The 27,959-nt window shown below is 30.9% G+C and overlaps 2 protein-coding genes across 2 annotated transcripts in view; one reads left to right on the top strand and one right to left on the bottom strand.

The window, feature by feature from the left end:
* Positions 1-3,042, bottom strand: part of LOC115884918 (GILT-like protein 1) — a 31,215-nt gene extending 28,173 nt beyond the window's left edge. The window contains exon 1 of the mRNA XM_030903645.1: positions 2,764-3,042. Within this exon, the coding sequence (XP_030759505.1) occupies positions 2,764-2,871 (108 nt within the window). The 5' untranslated portion in view covers positions 2,872-3,042. The remainder of the gene's footprint in view (positions 1-2,763) is intronic.
* A 3,936-nt stretch (positions 3,043-6,978) lies between these two features.
* On the top strand, positions 6,979-20,389 carry LOC115884909 (ATP-dependent DNA helicase Q5-like). Its single transcript, XM_030903636.1, has 12 exons — positions 6,979-7,173; positions 7,235-7,359; positions 7,437-7,601; positions 7,650-7,823; positions 10,302-10,702; positions 11,703-11,945; positions 12,000-12,209; positions 12,754-12,895; positions 14,611-14,886; positions 18,508-19,292; positions 19,358-19,878; positions 19,934-20,389. The coding sequence occupies exons 1-12, from the start codon at positions 7,074-7,076 to the stop codon at positions 20,008-20,010; spliced, it is 3,219 nt and encodes a 1,072-aa protein (XP_030759496.1). The 5' UTR covers positions 6,979-7,073; the 3' UTR covers positions 20,011-20,389.
* The last annotated feature ends 7,570 nt before the right edge of the window (positions 20,390-27,959 follow it).

Raw genomic sequence — 27,959 nt, 5'->3', positions numbered from 1 at the left:
GCAAATTAATAAAATTGTTTTTATCTCATCAAGGAGGCAGAAATCGACAAAATATCAAAGACAAGTTTTAATCGGCATTAAACTGCTTACACTATTTCTCTAACAAGAGAAAAAAATCAGTGGCGTACATTCTTTTTTTAAAAAAATATTTTTTTAACCCATAGGTATGCACTAAAAGCACTTTGAAGAAATTTATAATAAATCGAAAAAATATTAAGACTTTAACACCCTGTAGCTACGAAACAAAGCAGAATCGGACCTATGTTGTTGACCTATGAGAAATCTGCCCACGAGAGATGGCACATGTTTTTTGAAACACCCTGTATAAAATAAATAATCACGTGGAAGTCACTCCATAAGTCACTCGAATAAGGGCAACTTAAACTGCAACGCAACCGCGACCACGAGAAATGGTTGCAAACAACAGGTTATAGTGACTGATACTATTATGCGCTATTTATAAATATTTTTTTTTACGAAAATCAGATGTTTTTTAAGAAGTTAATGAAGGTTAAAACACGGTTTTTTCCATTGTTGTGTCGACTTTAATTATTTTTATTAGCATGCCAGGTGTAAAAGGTTACCTACTAGCAGTGCTAAAAATCTTGAAAAATCCCAATATACAAGTTAAGTAGAATAAGATTTGTTTTGTCAAGGCAAACTTGTCACAAGGCAAATAAAATATAAAAAGAAGAGTCAGTGACAAGTCAATGACAGTTTCTAGGGAAAAACTTGTTACGCCACTGGATTCTACATTACGTATTACCCTTGTATATATACAAGGGTATTACTATTCTATATTACGTTATAAGATAACTAAGATACGAAAAGGGTCGATAAATGCAACAGTTTCAAATTTGCCCTGTATTTCAAGATCTAAGAGGGCTATGACAAGTGTGTAGCATTTTTAGTTCCATAAAAAAGTAGCGAGTGATGTGAAAACCGTATCTGTGACCGTATCTTAATTTGTACTCATAAGCGGAGATAGATACCCTATAAAACGCACAAAAATGGGACACCCTGTACATATACTACATTTTTGTCAGAAGTAAGCTAACTAATAATGATGGATATCTGATAATTCGGTTAGTTTATTATTTTACATAGCATCTTTCAATACTACAGGGGTGTCTCCCAATATTCCGTGGATACATTTTACTTCTATACAAAAGTGCATCATTTGTCTTTTAGATGGCATCTAACGGAAGTAATTATAGATATATGGACATATTGGGATACCCTGTATATCAAACAGTTTTTTCAACATTTAAATTTATTTTTCGTGAATCGAAAAAATTCGAATATTCTCCTTAATAGAAAAAGTAAATGTATAAAAGCAAATATAAAGCACAACAGTGAGAAGAAAAATAAACTAATAAAGAGAAAAAATCGTTTGTGATGATCTTTTTCTATGATATGGTTCTGTAATAAGTCAGTGAGTAATTTATAATAGGCAACATACTCAATAGCCTAAATATGAGCTTATAATTCATTTTTTGGATTCAGATTTCTGTTACAAAAGTCAATGTTTCCTTAATTTAATTTTAAATATTTCAATAAAAATTTGTGCGCTTCTTTAAAAAATACCGTATGATCGAAAAAAAACGGCGTCCAGTTGGCTGGGAAATGACGATCGATGAGATTTCCCATATAAATTTACATATAAAATGACAGCGATCTTCATTTCCCAGCCAACTGGACGCCGTTTTTTCTCGATCATACGGTACTTTGAATTTAATAAAACTGTTGAATTTTCCCGAAAATCAAAACGCGTTTTTATGGTAATATCAATTTGTAGGTTTTCATTCTTTGATAGATGGTTATTCTTAATTTTGATTAACGTCAAATCTTTTGCTGTTTTAATATGTGAAAGAGAGAGAGAGAAGCACAAAACTTATTTAATTCAAATCTACGGAAAATGGATGATTATATATTTTGTGCTTCTTTAACATTTTAAAACAACAAAAGATGACGTGAATCAAAATTAAGAATAACCATCTATGAAAGAATGAAAATGAAATGTTATTACCAAACCGCTTTTGTTTTTTGGGACTTAGAAAAAGTTCAGCTATATTTCCTATTTTTCTCTCAAACGGTATGGAAATTTGAAAAAGTATAAACGGGATTAATCATATTAAAAGAAGCAAAACTATTTATAAAGAATGCAGTTGTCTGAAAATGTTAATAACAAAAAAGTGTTTTCTCTTGTAAAGACCATCCGGAGACATACTGTAGAATCTTCACCTTAATAGAGTAAGAGTATAAAAGCAAATAAAGTAAACAATCAGATAACAAATTTAAAAAATTATAAAGAGAAAAAAGTGCAAGAGAAACGGATTAGCATATTTAATATTAATTTTATATTTATAAAAAATCATGGATATAAATGAATATTTAAGAAGTTTTCTAAAAAAAATAATGAGGTGAGGTAATCGTTTGTGATGATCTTTTGTTCTAATTTAGTTCTGTAATAAATGAATGAGTAATTTATAAAAGGTGACATACTAAATAGTCTAAAATAAGTTTGTGTTTGTGTCCCATAAATTTACCTTTTCATAGTTAATTTAATAATTGGATTCATATATTTCTCTTATAATTAACAAGTGAGTGTTCCTTTAATTTAATTTTGAATATTTAAATAAAAATGTGTGCGCCTCTTTAAAAAAATACTTCTAAAACTGTTTTATAAAGTAGTTGGCGATGATCTCATTGCTAGGTATATAGACAATCCCCAGATTCATCATTTTCTTTGTATCAACTTACCCTATGCTGTTCGTGATTAAGATGTCCATCGTGTTGATGTCCATCCTGTTGACCTAGGACACTAGCTAGAACCACCGAAAATACAAAAACCAACTTCAGATACGACATGGCTTTATTGTAAGCCTTTTAAACGAGATTCTTCGGGAGGAGGACGCGTTGAACTGCTACCACCAAGCGGGCTACGAAACTAACAAACAAAACAAGCGGAATAACGGTAGAAAAGCGGTTGAAGCTCGCCGGACGCCGCTTGGTCAAGTGGTATGGGACGCACAAGAGAAACTACCGAACTGTTGCGACGCGCGCCACTGGAGAAGGCTGCTGATGGTGCGTGTTGAAAATAAAAAAAAAATGAAATTTCTGTCTAATTTTTAATAACAAGCACATTTAAAAACGCTAATTTAATATGTAATATAGGTACATACATTATCCCGAGATTATACAGGATATTTCAAGATACATGTGCCATCTCTCGTAAAAATAAAAAGAGTTATTTTTCATCTCAACATGGGTCCGATTCTGCTTTGTTTTGTAGCAACAGGGTGTTAAAGTCTTAATAATCTTTCGATTTATTATAATTTTCTTCCAAGTGCTTTTAGCCCCGATTCGAATGAAAATTGGAGGGTAAAAGTTACTAAGAGTGCTATCTATATACCGGGTGCGTCTCAAAAGTGGATCACCCCTATAACTTTTTTATTTTTACAGTTAATAAAAACGATATTTGGTACGTTAGTATATGACATAAATTAGGATTGATTGACGTATTCAATTGTTTTCGGTCACTTCCTGTTTCACCGGAAATGACTACAACTTTTGATTTTTAAATGTCACCTTCGGTATTTTTTTACTTTATTCGATAGGAAATAACACTCTGAATAGAATGACATATCATATGTCAACTTTTGACGTTTTCGTATATGCTTTATTTCAAATTATAACTTACGGTTCGTAACGAAAATTTTACTCGAAATACCAAGTGTGTGGTACCAAATTATTCTTAAAAAATGCTTTTTCCAAATATGCTAATGAGCCACCCTCGTTCCATTTGAAAAAATTGAGATATGATTAAAAATACGATTTGAGCATTTTCTAACTGGCCAGGACAAGACACTAAAAACATTAGACGATCAAATATATTTTATTTTTCGAAGGCTCCTTGATTAAGAATTAGTGTTTTTAACATAACCATGGCACTCTAAATTGAATTTTAAAATTCAATTTTGTTTTAAACTAGAATGTCAAAAGTTGACAAATGATAAGTTAGGTATTCTCTTCAGAATGTCATTTTCTATCGAATAAAGTAAAAAAAAATACCGAGGGTGCCATTTAAAAATCAAAAGTTGTAGTCATTTCCGGTGAAACAGGAAGTGACCAAAAACAATTGAATACGTCAATCAATACTAATTTATGTCATATACTAACACACCAAATCTCGTTTTTTTATCTAAAAAAATAAAAAAGTTATAGCGGTGAGCCACTTTTGAGACACACCCGGTATACTTTTATGCAAAAAGGTGTCGACAGATTCACCAGGGACGTGCATATGGGTTATCACTGGAATATTTTTCTGAAAAAAGCATGTACGCCATGTATGTATAGATGTATTTGTTTATTAGAAAAAGTGTGTAGGCTATTTATTAAGGCCGATTAAAAGTTGTATCTTGATATTTTGTCCATTTCGATCTCCTCTATGAGATAAACGCGCAATTTTATTAATCGTAATTAATAAAATTCACATAAAAATAAAATAAATAAATTATTTATTTATTTAATGTAATTTATTACTTTTATTAAAATTTTCACACTAATGTACAGCGCTACCCACAGCAAATTTTCCCAAAAAATAATGGCATTTAATTAGTTTTTTATATAGTATTAATTTCTTTTTCTGTAACATGAAAACTATGCATTACCGCACCCATATGTTTATAGGAACTTTTTTTATATTTATGAATCAGGGAATCAATGTGTACTTATTTAACATGTTGACAAGTAATTTTGCAGGATAAACGACCTATCACACCTTGACCGCCTGGACGACCTATAACATGGTGGCCAAACCTATAAGATGGTATGAGAGCTGGTCTTCATCATCCCAATTGTTCCTAGGAAACCCTTGAAGAAAACACAGGACTTAGTCCTAACGTATGAAGAAGAAAAAATATTTTTTTAATACGTGCTAAAAGAGCCTATTTTATTGGCGCACGTCTTATATGTGTCTTTATCTGTACTGTAGAATTAAGTACATATATATGCATATATCTTTCAGGACCACCCAGTGTATGCAACAGCTAATGTACCGTTTATAACCAAGCGAGCTTTCATTGACAATTAAAAAATAGTATATTGCTTTATTAGAAGTAAAAATTTAATGATACTTTTTGTGGCGAAGCTGTACTTTGACATTACAGGCGAGGCACAAAAACTAATTTTTACTCCGAATAGAACATCCTATTTTTTAACTACCTTGTAAGTAATTATTTTGTAGTCATACAATGATCATACATATATCAAGAAACAATATGGTTACACTCGTACAATGAATTTGACACTTTATGTCAGTTTAATAATATATTTCCAGTTTTATAACTAAAATTCTAATGTAATTTCGCATATAATTGTCTATTTATCATTCAACCCATATTCAACCATCTCTTTTTGATAGAGCTTTTTAATCATATCGTTTAATAATTATTTGGTTAAACAAATTGATTTGTAGAATTAAGTGTATATATTTCAGAATCACTCTGTATATACAGCTAAAGGTGAATTTATTGAATTTATTTACTTCCATCATCCATCCGTTCCGTCACACCAATCATGTTGAAGTATGGTGTGTCATTTTTGAAATAAACCAATAAAACTGCATAAAATTAACTACAGAAGAGGCATGTACCGTGTGATAAAAAAAAACGGCGTAAAAATACCTTTGTCCGAATGTAAAATTATTTGGAAAATGTAATCGATTTCACACACACACACACACACACAACAAGTAGCTCTACAAAACTCACTACAAAACATCATTCTCGAATTAGTTTAAAATCGAATAAAAAAGAGGGAATAGCTTAAGGGGATTAGCGATTTTTTCTGGTTTTAAATTTTATTAGTAATGGGCATTTTCACATATGTACGAAAGTTCGAGTCACAGGTTGGAATAAGCAGAGGAATAAGTAAATACATATTTAGTTTATTTTTTCTTTAATTATTTACTACGTAGGTTTATTCACTACACATATTTTACAATTACTACATGTGATTGTAAAATATGATGTTAATTTTAATTTTTTTTATAATTTTGTGAATTCGGTGCAATATTTTTTTTTCAACTGTGATAGACAAATGTGATTATATGACTCAACAGTCTCATCGGATTTTACCCGCCTAATGTTGATTTTAGTAAAAATAATATTTTTTGACTTATAGTTACTACTAACTAGCCTACTAGTATAGTTTGTGAACTGTTATGTAAAAAATTTGTAAAAACCAAAAACTGTAAATTAACTTCAACAAATTGTGTACAAAATTCAAAATTATATACAGGAAAAAATAATGAGTTGTTTCAAGTTTCCATACTGTTTCAATACTCTGAATATGACAAATTAAAAAATCGATACTCTGTGTACACCTAGCAAAAAAATCATATTTGAAATGAAACTCCTTACTAACAGCTATTTTGTAGGATTTTAATTAAAAAACAGTTTTTTTGCGTGTAACAAATAGTTTTTTACGTTTAACAAATAGTTTTTTTAAAGGTAAAAAATTATTTTTTACCCGTAACAAATAGTTTTAAAGAGTAACAAATAGTTTTGTAGGGATAAAATAAAAAAATTATAAATACTTTGATTCCCTTTCACACAATTTGTATTAAAAAGCAATATTTTTGATAAACACGTGGACCGCTCACAAATACACGTCGCGTCACTCAGCATTTCTAAAGTCGTCGGCTGTCCTTAGCAGTTTTTCGATCGTTACCACTAGCTCGTGTGTCAAGGCCGTCTCGCTAGCTCGCGTGTCACTGCTCACGGTCTTGAATTTTTACTCCCAGCGCGTGTAAAAAAGTTTCACTTCAGAAAGCAAATTTGATAAGTAAAGTCTGAAGTGGGGCGAATGAGCTTCGACGTTTCATCTTTCCAGACTTTTTAGATTTCGTATCGAACTTAAGAGTAGACATCGATAATTCCCATCTCTAATAAACGCAGCGCCCTCTTCTACTTCAAGAAAAGTCAAATGTCACTTTTGCCGGATTGTTTCTATGTCTGAAAAAGGTGTTAAGTGTGTTTTGAAAAAATATTTATTTATTTTTAAGGACCATGGATAATTCAACGATATTCGAAGGGTTGAAAAAGTTCTTCAGATTTGATACGTTCAAATCTAAACTACAGGAAGAAGCAGTCATTGAAGTTTGCCAAAGTATTTTGTTTTTTGTTTAAATATAGATATTTTTTATCTACATTCATAATAAATATTGCAGGAAATCACGATGTATACATTTCAATGCCTACAGGAGCTGGAAAATCGTTATGTTATCAACTTCCAGCAGTACTGCATGATAAAATGATAACAATAGTTTTTTCACCACTACTTGCATTGATTAAAGTGAGTTTTGTAATTTTATTGTAAACTAATAAATTACTGACATTATCAAACTAATTCCTTTTATGTTTTTATCTCAGGATCAAGTAGATTCGTTGATAAGTTTAAAAATAAGGGCAGCATCATTGAATTCAAAGATATCAAAAAATGAAAGGGAGAGCCTTATTGCCGATCTAAAATCAACTTCCCCTAATACTAGGCTATTATATGTGACACCCGAACAAGCTGCTACCAAAACATTTAAGGTATAACAGTTGTTTTTGTTAAACAAATTTTATACATTATGTTTCTAGGAACTGTTTGCTAATTTATATAAATTTAACAAAATTGCATATATAGTTGTGGACGAAGCTCACTGTGTAAGCGAATGGGGTCACGATTTCAGACCTGATTACCTGAAATTGGGAAACTTGAGAGAAAACTGCTCAGTACCTTGTATTGCCTTAACTGCTACAGCTAGTGCTCAGGTAAAAGATTATATACCATCCTGGACACTTCATCTGCGTGGTCTATATTTTAATGCATGCGACAGAGATAAATTTAAATAACTGGTTGACACACAGAGAGACAAAATAAAAAGCAGCTGGTTTCTACGTGTGTAGGAAAATGTGTGTTTAAAAAAAGAAACTATTTTAAAAACTTCCATGTATAGTGCTGAAAAGAAGAAAATATATCTAAGCTAAATATAATCTATTACAGCTGTAGTAAAGTGAATAGATGCAACATTTTTCATAAATGCCTACTTGTGCAGTTTGAAATTTTGATGCAAAATCTGGAAATACTGCATAGAAGAAATGTATCAACCCAACTTTTATCTCTTTAATACATTTGACAAAATCCAGACCACGCTTTTATGATGACCAGAATGGTATAATAGGAAAATCAATAAAAGTTGGCATGTCATCAAAGTATCTGAGGAATGCACATTCCAATATTGCCATAGCTGCTTTTTTTACTTTGTCAAGGGTTAAACAAAATATGTAATTTTGTCACAATTTTTCACTTCAATTTTTTTTATATCTACATTATTACTTTGTGTATGATAATTACACAAACAAATTCTAATTAAATGAAGTTATTAGCAAGTTTTCTGAAGGAAAGCTGAAAATTGAATATTGCACATTGCAATATTCAATTTTATATTTACAATTGGTTATCATTAGTCCACTTTTTATGAGATTCTATAAATTACTTCTATTATCTATGATTTTACTCCCAGTCAGGCTCAATGGTAAGAGGGTCCCAGATGGGTTTTTAGTAAAATACAAATACCCCCAGTCTGTAAACTAATATTGAGTGGCTGAGTGCAACAAACATGCTGAAAGATCTACGTATTTTCTTTCAGTAAAAGCTGCAAAACTTAAGCAACAGTATAAATTTTTATCTCTGTTATGCAGTTTAATTGTAAAAGGAGCACACCATGATCTCTTTCCTGTCCAAAATAATACCCAGTAGTAAAGTTGTTGTAAAAAATAATACTCAGTAGAGTAAAGACCAGACAAGTTGTTGATTCCGACTATTTAGTGGTTTTGGCATTTTCCTGCAATAAAAATCGTGGTTTTAACTCAACAAAACGCAGACTTAATAATAAAAAAAACTCTAATAATAATAAAATTAAAAATAGACTGTAAGTAAAGTATTAAATAATTCTGGTAATTTAAAAAAATATATATTTAATACTTTACTATCAGAATACTACTATATATTTAATACTTTACTATCAGAATATACTACTTTACTATCAGAATATAAACGAAAATAAAATAAAAAAGTGTTTGATCTGACCCAGATTCGAACTCTGAATCATCGGTTCGTGGTCGGAAACTCTACGCACTGCGCTATGGAGACATGTTCGATTTATATTCAATACTAGAATTTAAAGGACTAATAAAAATATAGGATCTTCTTTCAATGCGCAGTAAGGAACGCAACGTTTACCGGCAGCCAGACGGGCCGCATGGTGTTCTAGAGAGCATAGTAAAAGATATATCAAAGAGTCAGACGTCTTAAAATACTTGTTTTTCCGACGTTGCTAACTCTCGTACTAATAGTTTCTAATGTCTTTAATGTCTTTGAGGACAAGCACGCCCACTTTTGTTGATTTCTCTACAGGGTGTTTTTCGATAGTGGCTCACCCCTATAACTTTTTTATTTTTTCAGATAAAAAAAAACGAGATGTGGTATGTTGATATATGACATAAATCTGGATCGATTTTTGATTTTGATTGATGTATTCAAATATTTTTGGCCACTTTTTGTTTCACTGGAAATATCTATAAACTTTTATTTTTATTTGGTACCATCGGTATTTCTTTACTTGATAGAAAATGACATATCATATGTCAACCTTTGACATTTTCAATTAAAAAAAAATGGCTTAAAAAATGTTTAGAGTTGAGAGTTGGAACCTTTGGTGTTAAACAGCAAATAAAACACTAATTCACCACAATACACCGATGATTACAGCAGATGATTAAAACTCTAAACCGGTTTTAATCATCTGCTGATGATGCTAACATGGTTAGCGCAACGCGTGTCCAGTGCAAAAGTAAAGTGTTTCGGTGTATTGTGGTGAATTGCTGTTTTATTTTGCTGCCATGGCTGTGTTAAATTCACTAAATTTTAATCAAGTAGCCTTGTCAAAAAGAGAAACTGTCAAAAGCTGACATGTAATATGTCGTTCTATTCAGAATATCTTTTTCTATCAAATAAAATTAAAAAAAATACCGAGGGTACCATTTAAAAAGACAAAGTAGTCATTTCGGTGAAACAGAAAGTGACAGAAAGTAATTATTAAAAACGTCAATCAATTCTAATTTATGTCCTATACTAACACACCAAATCTTTTTTTTTATTTAAAAAAATTAAAATGTTATAGGGGCGTGACTTTTAAAAACACCCGATATATTAGTTGAGAATGGTTAAAAGAACTTAACTTGTTTTAGGTAACCAAAGACATCATTAAAAGTTTAAAATTAACCGATCACAAAACATTTAAAACATCATGCTTTAGGAGTAATTTATTCTATGATGTATATTTTCCTAATATGCTCCCAGACCCTTTTGTTCATCTAAAGCAATTTATCGAAACCTGTCTAAATTTCGAGAGTGAAAAGGACCTGCCTAAAAATAATAAATCTTGTGGCATAATTTATTGTAGAACAAGAGAAGAAACTGAAGTTTTAGCTTCTAAGTTGAATTCAATGAAAATTAAAACACTGTGTTACCATGCCGGGTTGAAAAACAGTGAACGGTTAGAGTTTCAAGAGAAATGGCAGGATGGTGATGTTCCTGTAATTTGTGCCACTATAAGTTTTGGAATGGGTGTGGATAAAGCTACTGTGAGGTAAATAACAATTTATTTAAATATATCTTGATAATCTTTATATCTTTAATAATATAATTAAAGATTTTTGACGCCAAGATAAAAAAATCAAAAGGCGATTCTATGGTACATAATATAATTTCGATTTCATTCTTTGACACATGATTATTAATTTTGATCTTTGATTTTGATTAACGTCAAATTTTTTGCTATCTATGGTTAGAGTATCACATTTTCTGATAACTATTACCACCCTTTCCATTGAACTTAATAAATTTTGTGCTTGTTTAACATTTTAAAACAGTAAAAAATACGACGTTAATTAAAGTTCTATCAATATTAATCTATCAAAGGATGAAAACGAAATTATATTACCATAGAAAAGCCTTTTCATTTTTAGGACTTAGAGAAAATTCAACTATATTTTCATGGTTTTTTTTACTTTTTTCTAAAACGGTAAAGAAATTTGCAAAAGTATAAACGGGATATGAACGATGTGTGAAAACGTTTCAGAACAAGCAAAAATTTTTGTGAGGTTTTTTCTTTTTTATTATTGACATTTTTCTGAAAATGTCAATAATAAAAAAGGTTTCCTCTTGTAAAGACAATCTGGGGACATGACTTCTATATTAGGCTATAGCGGGTAAACTTCAATTCAGGTAGCTTTTATTGAAATTTAAAATTTGTTCTTCATTTCCAAAAACCTTTAATTTTAGTCATATGTTTCTCTAATGAAACTCATTGGCGTAACTAAAGGGGGGCCCGTGGGTGCCGGGACCCCCCCATTTTCTGCTGGGCACCCCCCCATATCATATATGTATATAGGGTGTTTCATTACAAAAAACGCGAGTTTGGTGTATAACTTTTTTGGCGATACCCTGTAAAACCCTATATACTTTTAGAAGATACTCTAAATAAACCTACTTACGCTCACAAAATGTAATTTCTATACAAACCGTCGTTCTTTTTGAGGCCACCCTGTATTTAACTACAATAAGCATATAATGTTTAATCTTTGTAGGTTTGTTGTACATTGGGGTGTACCAAAAGATCCCGCATCCTTTTATCAGGAATCAGGAAGAGCTGGAAGAGATGGCAAACCGTCTTGGTGTAGAGTTTATTACAACAGACAAGATTCAAAAGCAGTTGAGTTTCATTTAACTCAAGACCTTGCCAAATGTAAACAAAAAGAAGATAAGAAGTTAAACATTGAAAATGCAATAAAGGGATTTAAAAAAGTTTTAGAATATTGTGAAAATCCAATGTAAATTTAAATATTCTATAACGATTATAAAATTAATTTTACTTTAAATTGTAGGGAATGTAGACATGCTCTTTTTTCCAAGTATTTTGGAGAAGAACTACCAGAGTGTAATAAAAATTGTGATTGGTGTAAGGATAAAACTGCTGTCCAGCAAATGGTGGAACAGTTTCACATTAAAAGTGTTCAGTTCAGCACAAATGTCAGCTCTTATAATAACATGGATTACGGAGATTTGTATGGAGAAGGAAGAAAAGGCATTCAAGAGTAAGATCCTCGCTATATTAGCTATCTTTTTATACAAAAAATACCATATTATTGAAAAAAAAACGGCGTCAAAGACGGCTGGGGAATGACTTCTTCTAACAGTGCCATACCCTATACAGAGCGTCGGCTACCTCTCGCATGTACTTGTGATGTGTGTCATCAGTGTTTCACAAATACACGGGACCTACAGTTTAACGCCGAATCCGAACGGCACTATTTGAGAGGCTGTACAAGGCAAATATACTTAAGGTGGTTTGCCATTGCCTTCCTTGAGGTGGCGGCTCGCTGGTCGCTCTATTTAGATAAATAAATATTTTTATTTAAATAAATAAAGCGACCGTACTGGCTGGGCATCGAATCCAGTACATCTCGCACCGTAGATCGACACACTACTGCTTGCGCTACGGCCGGTTTCTAAGTTTTTAAGTTTTAAGTGTCAGTTTTTTTGTAAATTACGTTTAGAATTGAAATTTTCAATTGTCGTTCCCAGCTGTCTTTAACGCATTTTTTTGGATGGTATTGTATTTTAATAGTATTTTTTTAGCGAAACAAATGAAAGAAGAGGGCAGGGTGACAGTGATGATAGCGACGACGGTAGACAAGCCGCTTTCGAAAGAGAGCAAGCTGCAAAAAAGGAAACAGCCTCATTCATAGAGAAACAATTTGAATTGAGAAGAAATCCTCACGTAATACATAGTTCGTATCACGTTACTTTTCCCCGTTTTGACGTTTGACATTATACGCAGTACAGCCTGTATCAGGGATAGGCGAGTAAAAAACCGTAACGTAGAAAACATGAATTTTATGTGATTTTTTACGTTTTGTGAAATTGTAAGACAGGTTTGTAAAAATGCTGTTAACAGTTAATGACAGATAATAATATGATAAAAATATCGTGGAATTAAAGACTACAATTTCATTGTATAGTCTATTTTTTTTATCTGTCATAATATTTATTTTTTTTGTGTAGAAACAACAGAAAATGTATGTTGGGAACGAAGAGAAATATTTTTTTTTACATTTAATTGCATTTTTACATGTATTTTACTTCAAAACGTTAAAAGGGAAGAAACTCGTCAACGCCCATCCATGGTGTGTACTACTTGAATAATATGATCGAAAAAAAACGTCAGAATTGGTTTATAAAGGAGGATCGCCGTCATTTTATATGTAAAATTACATGGTGAATGCCATATAATGTAATTTCTAAGCTAACATGACGCCATTTCTTTTCGATTATACGGTTCATTTTTGTAGCATTCAGAAGAACATCAGAGATATAAATTCTTCAAATAATTAAAGTTACGTTTTCAATTAAATAATTTTAGACCAGGGAGATGGGCGATTGAAAGTGAATGTAGTAATAATAGTTTTTGGTAGACTTTACATTTTACAAAAACGTTAAAATCTTATATGACCTTTGTAAGTAATATAAGCCTAAAAATTATATGACCTTTGTAAGAAAGATATAATTTATTTCACTATGTTTAGTATTTTTTTTGATAATATCTTTTATTTTGTGTAGATATCGAAATTTAGGCAGCAACAATAGAAAATGTGTGCTGGAAGGAAAAAATTTCATTTTTATCAGTTTTCTTACTGTTTTTTAATGTTTACATGTTTATTTTCCATCAAAACACAAAAAAGGAGAAAACACGCGTTTAATCCCATCTCTGAATTACACTAACTTATTGTTATGTAAAAAAAACTGCTTGCTTTGATAGATTAAGTTTCGCCATTTTGGGAAAAGTAACGTGATAAGGACTATAGCTAAAGCCACGCTCAGACCTTGTGACAGACCTCAGACTCGTGTACTTGGCAAACATTTGTTATTGGCATACAGGGTTCGGCGATAGTGCGTCGGGCATCTGTAGCTCCTATAATAAACAACTTAGAAATTTTATATAAGTGCCGACCTAAAGTATGTAACGTATAGTATGTAATGTATAGTTTCCATTTCAGGACATTTCTCGTATTTTTTATAATTTAAAAAAAAGACTGAAAAAATATATTTTTTAATTTATTAATCTGCCTGAACCAAACCAAACCTAACCTAACCAAATCAAAACATATTTAATAATATCTTAGGATTATGTAATGTGATTAGAAAGCAATAGCATACAGTGTCTTTCATTTAAAAAAATCATCGCGATCCACTCACACATTTTTGAGCCATCCTGTAGAAATTAAAATATTTTCCTGAAATCCATCCTAATACATACTTCAGGTTTGTACTTACACAAAATTTCTAAGTTGTTTATTATTGGAGCTACAGATGCCCGACGCATTATTCCCGGACCCTGTATGCCAATAAAAATGTTTGCCAAGTACACGAGTCATCAGAGTCCGGCTTAAGACTAGATGACCCCATACTTTGAATTTACTTGATTTTTATTTTTAGGAAGTTTCTCACGAAACTCTAGATAAATTAGCGTCAAAATATGCCCTTGTCAAATCTGCTGCAGCCACTTCTCGTAAAATTAAAGGCTTAACTGTTCTCACTAGAGAGCAATACATGACGAAAATATTTGACGTGTTGCACACCAACTATATTAAGTGCGCTCCAACGCAAGTTTTCGATAAAAAAGATGTGGAAGATTGTTGCATCGATTTGGAGTATGAAATATTTACATCTACGTCAAATATGATGATGTATAGGAATGGTTTAGCCAAACTAGTAAGTTTATTATCGAGAATAATACCGTGTGATCCAAAAAAACGGCGTCCAGTTAGTTTGGAAATGACAATCTGGCATTGCCCATATAAATTTACTTAAAAAATAACAGTGATCTTCATTTCTAAGTCATCTCTGACGGCGTTTTTTCTCGATCGTATGGTATGTTTATAGTATTTTGCAACATAAATAGATTATAAAGTCTGTCCGACGAGTCAGGAAAATTTTGACAGATGACATCCCAAAAATGATGGAAAATACAGTTTACTTGTGAGGGTGCATCCACACTATCCTAGAAAAAGCGGAACGGCATATCGGCGTAACGACCTTGAATCGATTTCCAGTAATTCTATTGGCTGAAATTTTTGACAGATGAATTTGACAGATAAAATTTCTGACAGATGAATTTTTCAGCCAATAGAATTGCTGGAAATCGATTCAAGGTCGTTACGCCGATACGCCGTTCCGCTTTTTCTAAGATAGTGTGGATGCACCCTGAATTCAAATGACAGAAAACAACTGTCACTATTATGTGTCTCACTTTGGACAGACTTTTGAATAAAAATATTAAGGAAGGAGTATATGAAAAGATTTTGATCGAGCACGATGGGAACCAAAGATGGCCGACTTAAATTCCGTTTTATCAGTGCCGTTCTAATTTTATTTAAAACGTGTAAAAATATGATGTAGGGTAGACTCAATAATTTGTTGTTTCATTTTACGTTGTCAATAAATGTTGGTAGTTACTAAAATTGTTATAAAAATATATAATTCTGATAAAAACAGATAGTTATAATAATTATTTAATAACACAAACATTCAAGATACGTTACTGAAGCAGGTAAGTCAAATTGACGTATCTAAACTCTTTGACATCTAATCTTTGACAAGTACCTAGTAAATAAAAGCAACAATGCAAGAAAAAAAATTATAATTAGTTAATTTTAAGTGAATTTCATAAACGATCGGTTTACTACACGTATATACAGGGTGGTCCGAACTGTATTCCGGAAACTTCGGCAGCATATTCTGCAGATAAAAATAACTAAAAAAGTTTGTATAAATGTATGTCCAAAAATGCTTAGTTTCAGAGATACAGGGTGTAGAATTTACATTTTTATTTCGATTTTTTCCAAATAATGTCTGAAATAACGTCAATATTTGGATGAAAATTGGTATCTGGGAGTTTTTTGACATGAGAAATTTGATTTTGATGTCAATATGACTCCTGCTATTAGAGGGCGCCACCTACATATTTTTTAACTGGTTTGAAGAGTAATAACTTTTAGTTCGTTCCTGTATAAAACTACTGAGTAAAAAAAATATACATTTACGACTTTTTTTACATAAAAAAGGTCTCTTGGTAAAAATCGTTACGAGTAATGGTTCTCGAGATATTTGGAATCAAAATTATCAATATCTGTCATCATTGACATAAATTCAATATGTTGACTAAATAGTTATTAGACTGAAATCATAAATTTGACAATTTTTGTGCCAAAAGTTGAACAGAAACTGTTCAATCATCAATTTTTCGCAAAAAATTTTATGATTAATTTAAAAAATTAAAAATTTATTATTTCAGTCAAATAACTATACTCAACGTGTGCTTATTTTTTGTCAATAAAGACATGTATTGACTATTTCAATTTTAAATATCTTGAGAACTGTTGCCCCTAGCGATTTTTATCAAGAGACATTTTTTACGTGGAAAGTCATGGAAATGTATATTTTTTCAGTCAGTAGTTTTATACAGGTACGGACGAAAAGTTATTACTCTTCAAAACAGTTAAAACACATGTAGGTGGCGCCCTCTACAAATAGGAGCCATTTTGACGTCAAAATCAAATTTGTCATGTCAAAAAACTCCTAGACACCAATTTTCATCCAAATATTGACGTTACTTCAGAAATTATTTGGAAAAAATCGAAATAAAAATGACATTTCTACACCCTGTATCTCCGAAACTAAGCATTTTAGGACATACATTTATAGGAACTTTTTTACCGTGTTTTATCTGCAGAATATGCTGCCGAAGTTTCCGGAATACAGTTCGGACCACCCTGTATATTATATAGTCACTTACTATTGAAAAGTTATTTCCATATTATATTGCACGACAATGTGACGTCACATGTATCGTTGGTTGCATACAACTCACTAAAAAGACATCAAATTCGATTTTATATTAAAAATAATATTCACCATTAAAAAAGGCTAACCAAAGCAACCAAAACTGATTCGTGCAACTTTGTGTCGATTGACAGTCAATTTTTATTCGCAAGAGCCTCGGCTACTATCAAATTTTCGCCACTGTGACGTCATATTGTCGTGCAAAATAAAATTATGAACCGCACGCAAGAACGGTAAACTATACTATCATATCTATACTGCATACATATAAGGTGTTTAAATAAATAAACTAAATAATGAACGTTTTGCATTCGGCAACCAATAATGCACGTGTGTGTATTATTGGTTGCCGGATAAGGACTAATATCAAATACGTTTAAATCAAATACGTTTAAATAAAATTATTATTTAACATAAATAAAATTGTTATTTTAAACGTATTTGACTAATAACCATGACAAGGGCTACAATGACGTCACAAAGCGAGTAGTTTTCGCATGCACCTGGCGGACACTTTTGGCTAAATGAGCAGTCCTATTAGGTTAACTGTTCTTGCACCGCACGCTACACAGCCAACTATTTTTCAGTCTTTTGACAAATATGTCAATAAAATAAAAAAATATTTATTATCAATGGTCAAACAGTGACAGTTATTAAAATGTATTTTTTAGTCAGTTAGTTAACTGAGTTGATAAAGAAGCTTTAGTAATCTTTAAATGTATATTTAAGTTTTCATTAATGTGCAGAAGCTTACTGCGTAAAAATATAAATATTCTACACGTAAAAACAGTTTTTTACGTCAAGGATTTTTACTCACTCATCTCTTGTAAAAAAGTATGTTATTTTACACGTAGCAAACAAGATTTTTAATTTTTTACGCGCCCATCACTAATTTTACTACAGCCTTTTTATAGTTCTCGTAATTCGTAATATAATGGTGTTTTGTAGGTATTCTATCTGCGGTAATGCTTAAAATACATACATTTATTAGTTGATTAATAAATTTATCGATTTCATGTAGCAATTTAATTTCTTCTGTAACAAATATTCTATGATAATTATTTTAATTTTTCTTTCTATATCCTTCGCATTAGTTAATTAAGGTACCTTGAAATTATTTTTATTTACAAAAATTAAAAATTATACAAAAACAAATAAAAAATATTTATTTTGATGATATTTTTCTAAATATGGCAACATTGCAAAATATATTTCAGAAATTCGGCAACTCTGTTCACATTTGACATTATTGACATAACAAAACGTCAAATGTCATTAATTGTCAACTACTGTTTTCAACGCAATAATTGGATTATTTTAGAAATTTGAGGATATTTTCAAGTAAAATTTATTTATTTAGAACCGAATCAAATGTAAGTTTATATTACTGATATTACAGATTTTCTGTACATTGTTACTTTAATACCACGCGGCACGTTTAGCCTAGTTATTTTTAGATCAGTGTCTTGATTGAACTTTTTTTATTTCTAGATTTCAAATATCAAAAAATCCACCGAAAACAGAACTGTGTATGAGAAATTAGTAGATTTTGAACCGAAACCGCCCAAGCACGAAACGTTAACCGATCTTTTTCGGAATATTAAGAAAGAACTGCAAAATAAAAAGGATCGTCGCTCTGAAGATGAAGATCCTGCTTGTGCTGTAGAAAGTGACTTGGAACATAGAGAAGAAAGTGCATCTTCAGATAGTTCTGATACACCGGTATTTAGGACAAGTACAGATATATTTAGTGATCAAAATAGTGATACAAAATATAAAAGTAGCTTTACTAAAGCAAGTGACTTATTAAATGAAGAAGAGTGTAGAAAATTAGGTATTAGTTCCCAAAGTAAAAGCGGTTTAGCTTTTACTGAAGATAAAACTGAAGAATTGTGTACAAGGAACGAAATGAAAAAGTCAAGTGACCTTAAAAACCTCTTTGGTGATTCTGATGACGAGTATGAAAGAAAAAGGGAAAGTAGATTAGAGAAATCTGAAAGATACGACGAGAGTGGTGGTAGTAGTTCTAGTAAACATGATAAAGACCATGAAGACTACAGATATAAAGATGGTAAGCATCGTAGAGACAGTGAACGAGATTATAGGCACAGGGAGAGGGATAGGGATAAACATCACGAAGACCATCACAGGAAGGAGAAACATAGACATGAACATGAGCGAAAAAGACATCACAGTCCTAACGAACATGGAGAAAGTAGCAAGAAAAGAAGATATGACGATAAAGATGAAAAAAGAATGGACGAATATAAGGATAGGTAGGTTTTTGTATTTATCATATTTTTAACAGATTAATAGTAATTTTATCTTTATGTTTTTTAAGATTGACAGAAAATGGAAGAAGTAAAGATGTTGAAAATGGATCTAATGTGGAGAATCAGGGAAAAAGTTTAATATTTAATAATATTGACGTTCATGATATAACAGAAATGAGAGAAGTTAATAATGGTGATGGGGGGTCAAGTTTACTTTCTTCTAAAAACAAAGATGAAGACGCTTACCATGAAAAACAAACTGAAATAGAAAAAGTATCAACTCAGGGGAATAATATCACCTCTCCTTCTGAATCTAGCTTAATACAACAGCAAAAAAATGAGATGAATCACATACTTAATCAATCTTTAAACGAGTCTTCTATTGAACAGAAATCCAATGAACAAAATGGGGAAAAAAGTAGTAACAGTGACGTTGAAAATAAAAAAGTTAAACCAAAACTTAAAAAAACTGAAACCGGGCTGCTTGTAGTGAAATTGTTGACTCCAGCTTATGCAAATAAAAGATTCGAATCCAGAGACATCTTTAAGAGTACGGCAAGAAAAATATCACATTCACTAGTTGATAAAGGTTGGTTAGGTTTAGTAATTTTTATATCATTAATATAATGATTTGAAATTTTTAGATGAGGATGAAATCAAGGAGTATGTGAAGAGATTTTTAAACAGAAACTTGGAAATAACTTCCAAGACAAGTATTTAGTGTACTTTTTGCGCGTAATGGAAACGAAATACAGCTATTTAGATTCACAAGAAGTTGTGAATTTTATTTTATTAAGAACCATGTTCTAATGGTTTAATCAAATGTAATTAGTTAAGGATATTATGTTATAAATTCTCTTTCTAAGTAAATGTACATTTTTAAATGATATATGCGAGCAAGAAAAAATATTAAATTTTGTATAAAGTGATTTTATTAATTTTTTTTTGGACTCGATATTGTAATTTTTGTGTGAATGATGTTATGTATAGTTAGTGCTTGGAGCAGGTGTGGATTCAAAATTTTGAGATGCTTGGATTCAAAATTTTAGTAGTATTTTTTTTAAATTGTTTTAGCTGCCTAATAAAATCTAACACTTTTATTGCATAATTTTTTTATTATATTTGTTATACAGGATGTGGCAAAAGGTTTGCATCCATTGGGCATGTACATTTTAATGAATTTTTTTTATTTATGCCTAATATATTTTTTTATTTTGACGTATCTATTTCATAACTGTTATGGTGGGATATTAAAGATTCTCTAGGCAAATGTGACGGTAGGTGACAAAGTTTGATAAATATACAGAGACTTTATATAGGTTCAAAAAACATTTTTTTTTGCTAAAATTATATAAGGCAAGGTAAATCCAAAGCATAATACAATAACTTTTGTTTACAGTCCCACACATACATACTGGTAAAAGATCAAAAATGTTATTTTTAAGATTCGAAACTTGTTTAATTGACTTATAGAAAAGAAAAACCTTAAAATATATATTTTTTTCATTTAGAATTTGGTGTCAGATTATTTAGAATGTCTATAGTGTTAATTTGATTGTGTTTGTTTAAAGTTTTTCTTTTCTATAGTCCATAATCCCACTTTTTGTATATTAAAAGAAGGTTTTTTTTATAATTTGCTGCCATGACAAAAGCCAATATGAACTTTATGGTACACCTTGTATGTTGCAATAGTCTATAGGTAGTCTCTGGAATGGTATATACTTAAAGAGTGTTATCTTCATTATAACTCTTATGTAACAATTTTATATATTTTTCCTCAAAAAATATTCTATGTTCTAGATAATCTAAGATTCAAATTCATATATTGTATAGTAATATTAACTATTTTTTGATACATTCTGATATTTACTAATTATATTTATACCTCTTTTGGATCCACAACTGCTTTCAAGCAATTTAGGAGACAAAATCTAAAGCAATTCGTAAGGTTTTTGATATTTACATGGTACATTGAATGAATTGCATTTTTTCTAAATAAAACTAAAAACTAGGTGCCCTAATTGTATGAAACAAGCTTTAACGGCATATTATATGATATAAAATGTTGCATGGTCAAAGAAAGAAGGCGCCATGTTGGCATAGAAATGGACAATCGCTATTTCTAAGTCAATTCTGATGCCGTTTTTTTTTATTGTATGGTATTTTTTATACACAAATAGGCCAGTAAGCGAGGATAAAAATAGGGTATTACCTCCGAATTCTTGACACCCGCACCGATTTACGTGAAATTTTAACAGTGAAGTGAATAGAGATATATGTAAGAAACAAAAGTTACATAGTAGCGATGTGTGCTTTCACCCTGGAGGTGAGTGTCACCCCTTCTCGGGGGTGAAAAATAAATCACCCATTTTAATTGCAAAAATCAATAAAGGGATGAATTCTAAGCAAAAAATATTCTATAACATTTTTTCAGAAAATTAATATTTTCCGAGTTATTTAGGATTGAAAATCTTGGTTTTTCATCTAAAAACTGCATATTTTTCTGCAATTTTTTATAAATAACTCGAAAATCTTGCGTTTTATCGCAAAACTCATATAAAGCAAAAATGAAGCTTATAGAATAACGAATCGATTCATTTTTTGTTGTTTAGTTAGGTTAGGTTAGGTCACCTCATTTTTTCGGAAAAAAATTAACAACAAAATCTATGACAAAAATCATAAAAATAAAAACTATCAATTTGTAGGAAATTACACGAGCTACAAATTAACCTCTATAGTTGAACAGTCTTGAACTCTTCATTTTCACGAGATTTTTGGGTTTTAAGGGCTCAGAGAAGGTGGCCCTTTTCTACATGCAAGTCAAACTAAAAAAACGTAATATCTACGAAATGAAGAGATCTACAGAAAAATTAAACGGGAGCAAAAATATTGCAAAAAAAAGACCTTCAATTTTCTTCTGTTGCATTTTTTACGTATCTTGCTTAGTTTTTGAGATATGTCAAAAAAATTAAAATTTTTTAAAAAACAAAAAATATTTTTTTTTCATTATTTTCCACTTCTTCCAAATTTAGGCATTCTAAACCGCTCGAACTTGGAGAGTCAATTGCTAGTACCTAAATATAGCCAAATATACATGTATTACGCTTAGTTTTTCTTTTTATGATTTTAGTAATAGATATGTGGTTCATTTTTTCCCGAAATAATCAGGTGACCATATTATTTTTATCATAACTCCGCGAGTTTTTAAGCTACGAACTTCTTTAACAAAGCATTTAAAAGGTCTTTTCAAGCACTTTAAAAACGGTCATATTCATTTTCTTCGAAAAATGTGTTCTTTCGCCATTATTTTACGGTAAAAGGTTGCAATTTAGTTTTCGAAAAATAAAAAATCACGTTTACATAATGATAACTCGGCTATTATTACACCTACCGTAATCAACAAAAAAAGATCGTTTAGTTATTCCAAAAGCTTCATTTTTGCTTTATATGAGTTTTGCGATAAAACGCAAGGTTTTCGAGTTATTTATAAAAACTGGCAAAAAAAATATGCAGTTTTTAGATAAAAAATCAACATTTTCAATCTTAAATAACTAGGAAAATATCAATTTTCTGAAAAAATGTTATAGAACATATTTTGCTTAGAATTCATCCCTTTATTGATTTTTGTAATTAAAATGGGTGATTTATTTTTCACCCCCGAGAAGGGGTGGTACTCACCCCCAGGGTGAAAGTACACATCGCTATTATGTAACTTTTGTTTCTTACCTATATTTCACGTCAATCGGTGCAGGTATTCAGAATTCGGACCCTAAAACCCACGCTTACTGCCCTAAAAGGAATTTCAGACTGTTCAGAACCCATATGAAAATCTACAATGGAGTAGTCTCATTTATTAACATATTTAAATTTAAAATGATATCTCGTGATATATAAGTTGTATGTGAGAAAGTTTGCAACTAAAGAAAAAGAAAAAAAAATTGTAAGTTACTACTATACATTTATGAAAATAAGTACAGGTATAGTATTTCCGAAGTCAATTGGAAGTACTGAGACTCATTCCTTCGTCCCGACGATGCCGACAAAGACAGTGCCGAAATTAAGAGTCTCAATCTATTCCAACTAACTTCAGATAAACTATACATTATATATGTAATTTTCTTTTTAATACTGTTTTCCCTAATTTATTGCAAACTTTTTGACACGCACTGTATAATAATATAAATTATTGGTATGTGAGAAACGAGATTGATGTACTACTGATATAAAAATGTGTGTAATTTATGTAGCTAAAGTTTGCTTCAAATATTAAGTAAGTATGTACAGTATAAAGATACCTAATATTGTGATGTTAATAGCATTCTAATTGAACTAGAATGGATAAAAAAACGTGTGTTTTGATATTTAAATAGAACTAAAACATAGTATTTTAGATATTGATAAATAGCAAGTCTCAAAAGTAAGTAAAAATAATTATTAAAAAAGTAATTTTTTCCAAAAAAGTAAGTTCCTAGAGTTACACGCATAATTCTAATTCAGTCCTGACAGCTCAAAAATAAGATTTTCTGATTTAATTGTATTTAAACTATAATATTTATTACAATCCTGTTTACGAGTGGAGTTAAATATAGTCTGTTCGGCGAGATAATGTACGAGAGAATATGTGACGAATTTTATCTTTTATGTGTCAATATAGTCTCTTCTCACGCTGGACGGACTTTAGCCAATGCTACTTAAAATTTATTAGATTTAAGATGATTTTAAAGCTTTGTATCTACCATTTTAACAGTTCTCCTTTTTTAATATTATTTGTGTTTTCTATTGTTGATTACTCCAATGCATTTTACAGAGAAACCATTTACATACATTACATTACAATATTTCTTAACATTCTGATTTGACGTTGATGCGAATATGGTTAGAGAAACGTACTTTCAGTATGTTAATAATTGTATTTCAGTAAGTTAATTTCAGTTGTTAAAGTGTTGAGTTGTAATGCATCGAAATTGTTATGAATTTTTAGTCTCCTTTACAAGTAATTTTTGTTCAAAATTATAAAACATCACAATATTTTAAGCTATATAGTTTGTTGCCTGTTTTATATAATTTGTTGGGGGTTAGATTTTGTTAAATAAAGGATTTTATTATTTACTAAATGTTTTATTAACATTATTAATACAATTATTGATCCATTAATTTTTTTTGTAATTAATAATTTCGTTGTAGATTTTAATGTTTCAAGTTAACACTTTTTCTCCATATTTTGTGGTTTTTGAATTTTATATGAAATTCTAAACACATATTTTTTGTGTATAATGTCAAATACCGAGTTGGTAAGTCAGGATCCGGCTAACTATTTCAAAGATCGATTAAGCTATATGTTTTCGAAATATTCCTATACTGCGATATTCCCATACTTATCGCTTATCTAATAACAGTGCTTTTGTTCTTGAAATATAATGTTATCAATCTAATTACATTTTTAAATTCTAGGTAATATTGTACTCTAATTTTCTAAACATCTTCTCATTGCATCTTCTATACCTAACAAAATTATTAAAAAAATATTTAAAAACAAATTTGCTATATTGTAAAAAATATTATGCTCTGATAGCATTGCATTTAAAAAAAAAAGTTCGCATTGTTATTTGAAAAACGTCTAGTAACATCGCAGACACGATTTTTCGAATATTAGATCTAATTAATCAAACCCTAGCCCACCCTTTGTTTTTCTCCACACTCTAGCAACTTTCGATGTATTAAACTGGCTCATGTGCTCATGTACAGTTCGTCTGCTCGATCTGTGTCTATGAAAGGAATGCGGGCAAAAAACATTTAAATAAACAGCAATATATTTTATGACGAGTACGTCACCGCAAATCGCTCCGCCTACTCATTTTATTGGCTATTGCAAATTTGTCGAATTTTTATTGATGGGACGCGTCGTCTAATTTTTTACGAAAAACATCGAGAGAATATCGTTTCCCCTCTCACGGATACCCCGTAGCCACAGAACGGACAGACGTACTGTAATCTGTGCGCTTGCAGCACGCGATTATTGGAACATCGAATTGGGACTTCTGATTTCACAAAATATAAAAATGACATTCATTGCAATATTAGACAATACGTTTTAGTAGACAGGGTTTTTATTTTTTTAATAAAATAAGATTCTTTAATTTGCAGCCTTAGAATGACGATTTGATAGCTGAAAAAGAGTCATAGTTTTGGGCGTGATTTTGTCTGACAATTTTTTTGCACACGAATATTGAACCTTAAGATTGAACCCCACGCTACCACTGTACTGCTTTAAATTGATTTAATTAATTTTTCTTATATTAGCAGTTGGTGGCTGCCATACTTCTAACTAGAGACGAACAAAACTGCGATTCTCCAATCGCAATTGTACGGAATTGAAACTGCGAATGCGATTTTTAAATCGCTGCGACTGTAACCTGCGATTGCGATTTTAATATTTAAATATTGTACTAAGTATATAATTGTCTGTGATGTATGTACCTATAGCTTAACAGTTAAAGAAAGTTAAAAAAATCAGTTGTTTAGTTTTTAAGTTTTTTCAACATCTGACAATTTGACCAAATGTGTGGTACCAAATTATTCGTAAAAAAATGCTTTTTCCAAATATGTTAAATGTGCCACAGTCGCGTCGCGTCGTTTGAAATCATTGAGATATGATTAAACATACGATTGCGGCATCTTTTAATGGCCGATGCGCACCTATACCCTATACTCCTGGTTCAAAAATAACTATTGCCAGACACCAGGTACCGATCTAAACCGGAAAACATGGTAACTTTGAATAGGATACGCTCTGGCCATGGAAGATGTGCGGATTCCCTTTATAAGTGGGGAAAAATACCTTCCCCAGAATGTGATTGCGGATCCCCTCACCAAACCATCCATCACATAACTAGAGAGTGCAACCTACGCGCTTATGGTGAAGACTGGAAGGACTTTCTGGAGGCTTCTCCATCAGCTTTGGAATGGATAGGGCATCTAGATGTTAATATATAGTGTTCGTAAATACGTTTTTTATGTTGTCTTTTTATAATATACTTGTTTTTTATATTTACATTGTAATGTTTTCATTTACATTGTAGTTTTATTTTATGTCTATATTTAAGTGTCTGGTTTTCTTGCATATATATGAGCCATACGATAAATAAATAAAATCGGCCAGGACAACACAGGAAAAACAATAGACAATAAAATTACTTTTTTTCAAGGATCCCTGATTAAAAATTAATATTTTTAACAAAGCCATGATACTCTAGATTGCAATTTAAAATACGATTTTTTAAGCGTAAATGTTAAAAGTTGGCATATGATATGCCATTCTATTTAGAGTGTCATTTTCTATCGAATAAAGTAAAAAAAAATACCGGGGGTGCCATTTAAAAATAAAAAGTTGTAGTCATTTCCGGTGAAACAGAAAGTGATCGAAACGAATTGAATACGTCAATCAATCCTAATTTATGCCATATGCTAACATACCAAATCTCATTTTTTTATCAGAAAAAATAAAAAAGTTATAGGGGCGAACCACTCATGAGAAACATCCGGTATATTATGATTTTGGCCCTAGATAAAATAATACCTTCTCTATAAATAAATAAAATCAGAGAAAAAATTCAATCGCAGTTTACTATAAAACGCTTCAATGGATCACAAAATTACATTCGCAACAAAATCGCCAATCGCAACTCTTCAGAATTTAAACTCGGAGGTAGAAGGTTATCACGGTCCTATAGTTTACAAAATCACAACGCAGCAAAATCTCAAGTCGCAGCAAAATCGTAACTCGCAACTATAGTAATATTGGTTGCCTAAATTGAAACTCGGAAATAGAAGAAAATCGCAGTCGCAGGTCGCAGTTTCCTAGGAGAGCCAATCGCATATTGCGATTGCGATTTTAAAATCGCTGCGATTGAATCGCAGTTAGCGATTTGTTGCTCATCTCTACTCCTAACTACCAGTGACCAATTTCAAAAATAAAACTTATAGGTATACAGGTCAATTAATAGACAGCTGTTATCTACACTGGTACTCTCTGAGAAAGCCGATCAGTTAGGTATAGGTACTATGTGTAACGTTTCTTGTGGTCAGTCAGGTAAACAAAATCTTTTTAGGTACGATTTTCAGATGAAATACTCCTTTTGTAAATAGAAAGACGCATAAAAGTGTGCCTCGTTTGGCTTTGCGTGCGAATAGAGAAAAAGTAGCCATTGTGATGTTATTAGCAGATGTTTTATTCTGTCGTATCGATTTGCCAGCCAGTATCAAGTTAAATTTGTATTCTTGTTTATCTACACACATAAATCTCGCGACAAGCTTTTAATATCATCGAAATTGTGTAATGCTAATATTTTAATTTAGCTTATTTGCAGACAAAAATATTAGATAAAACAAAATAACAGAATGAACAGAGGAATAGAGTCACCTGTATCTAGAAACCTACCTTAGTTTAGTTGCCTTTAAATTCAATATACAGGGTTGCTCATTAGTGCGAGAAAGTCCTATATCCTCATTGTTGAAAATATGAAAAAAAAGTTTTATATAAATGTTGCATGGTTAAAGGGGCATATCCCCAAAATATTTTGTTGTATACAGGGTATTCAAAAAAAAATTGTGTGTGCACTATGCGCGAATATTTGAAGTGAAACGTCTTATATACTAAAAGCTATTAAATTG

The sequence above is a fragment of the Sitophilus oryzae genome, unplaced genomic scaffold, assembly GCF_002938485.1.
Source record: "Sitophilus oryzae breed Bouriz unplaced genomic scaffold, Soryzae_2.0 scaffold_111_pilon_pilon, whole genome shotgun sequence".
Taxonomy (NCBI): Eukaryota; Metazoa; Arthropoda; class Insecta; order Coleoptera; family Curculionidae; genus Sitophilus; species Sitophilus oryzae.
This window is presented reverse-complemented; position numbering and strand designations above follow the sequence as displayed.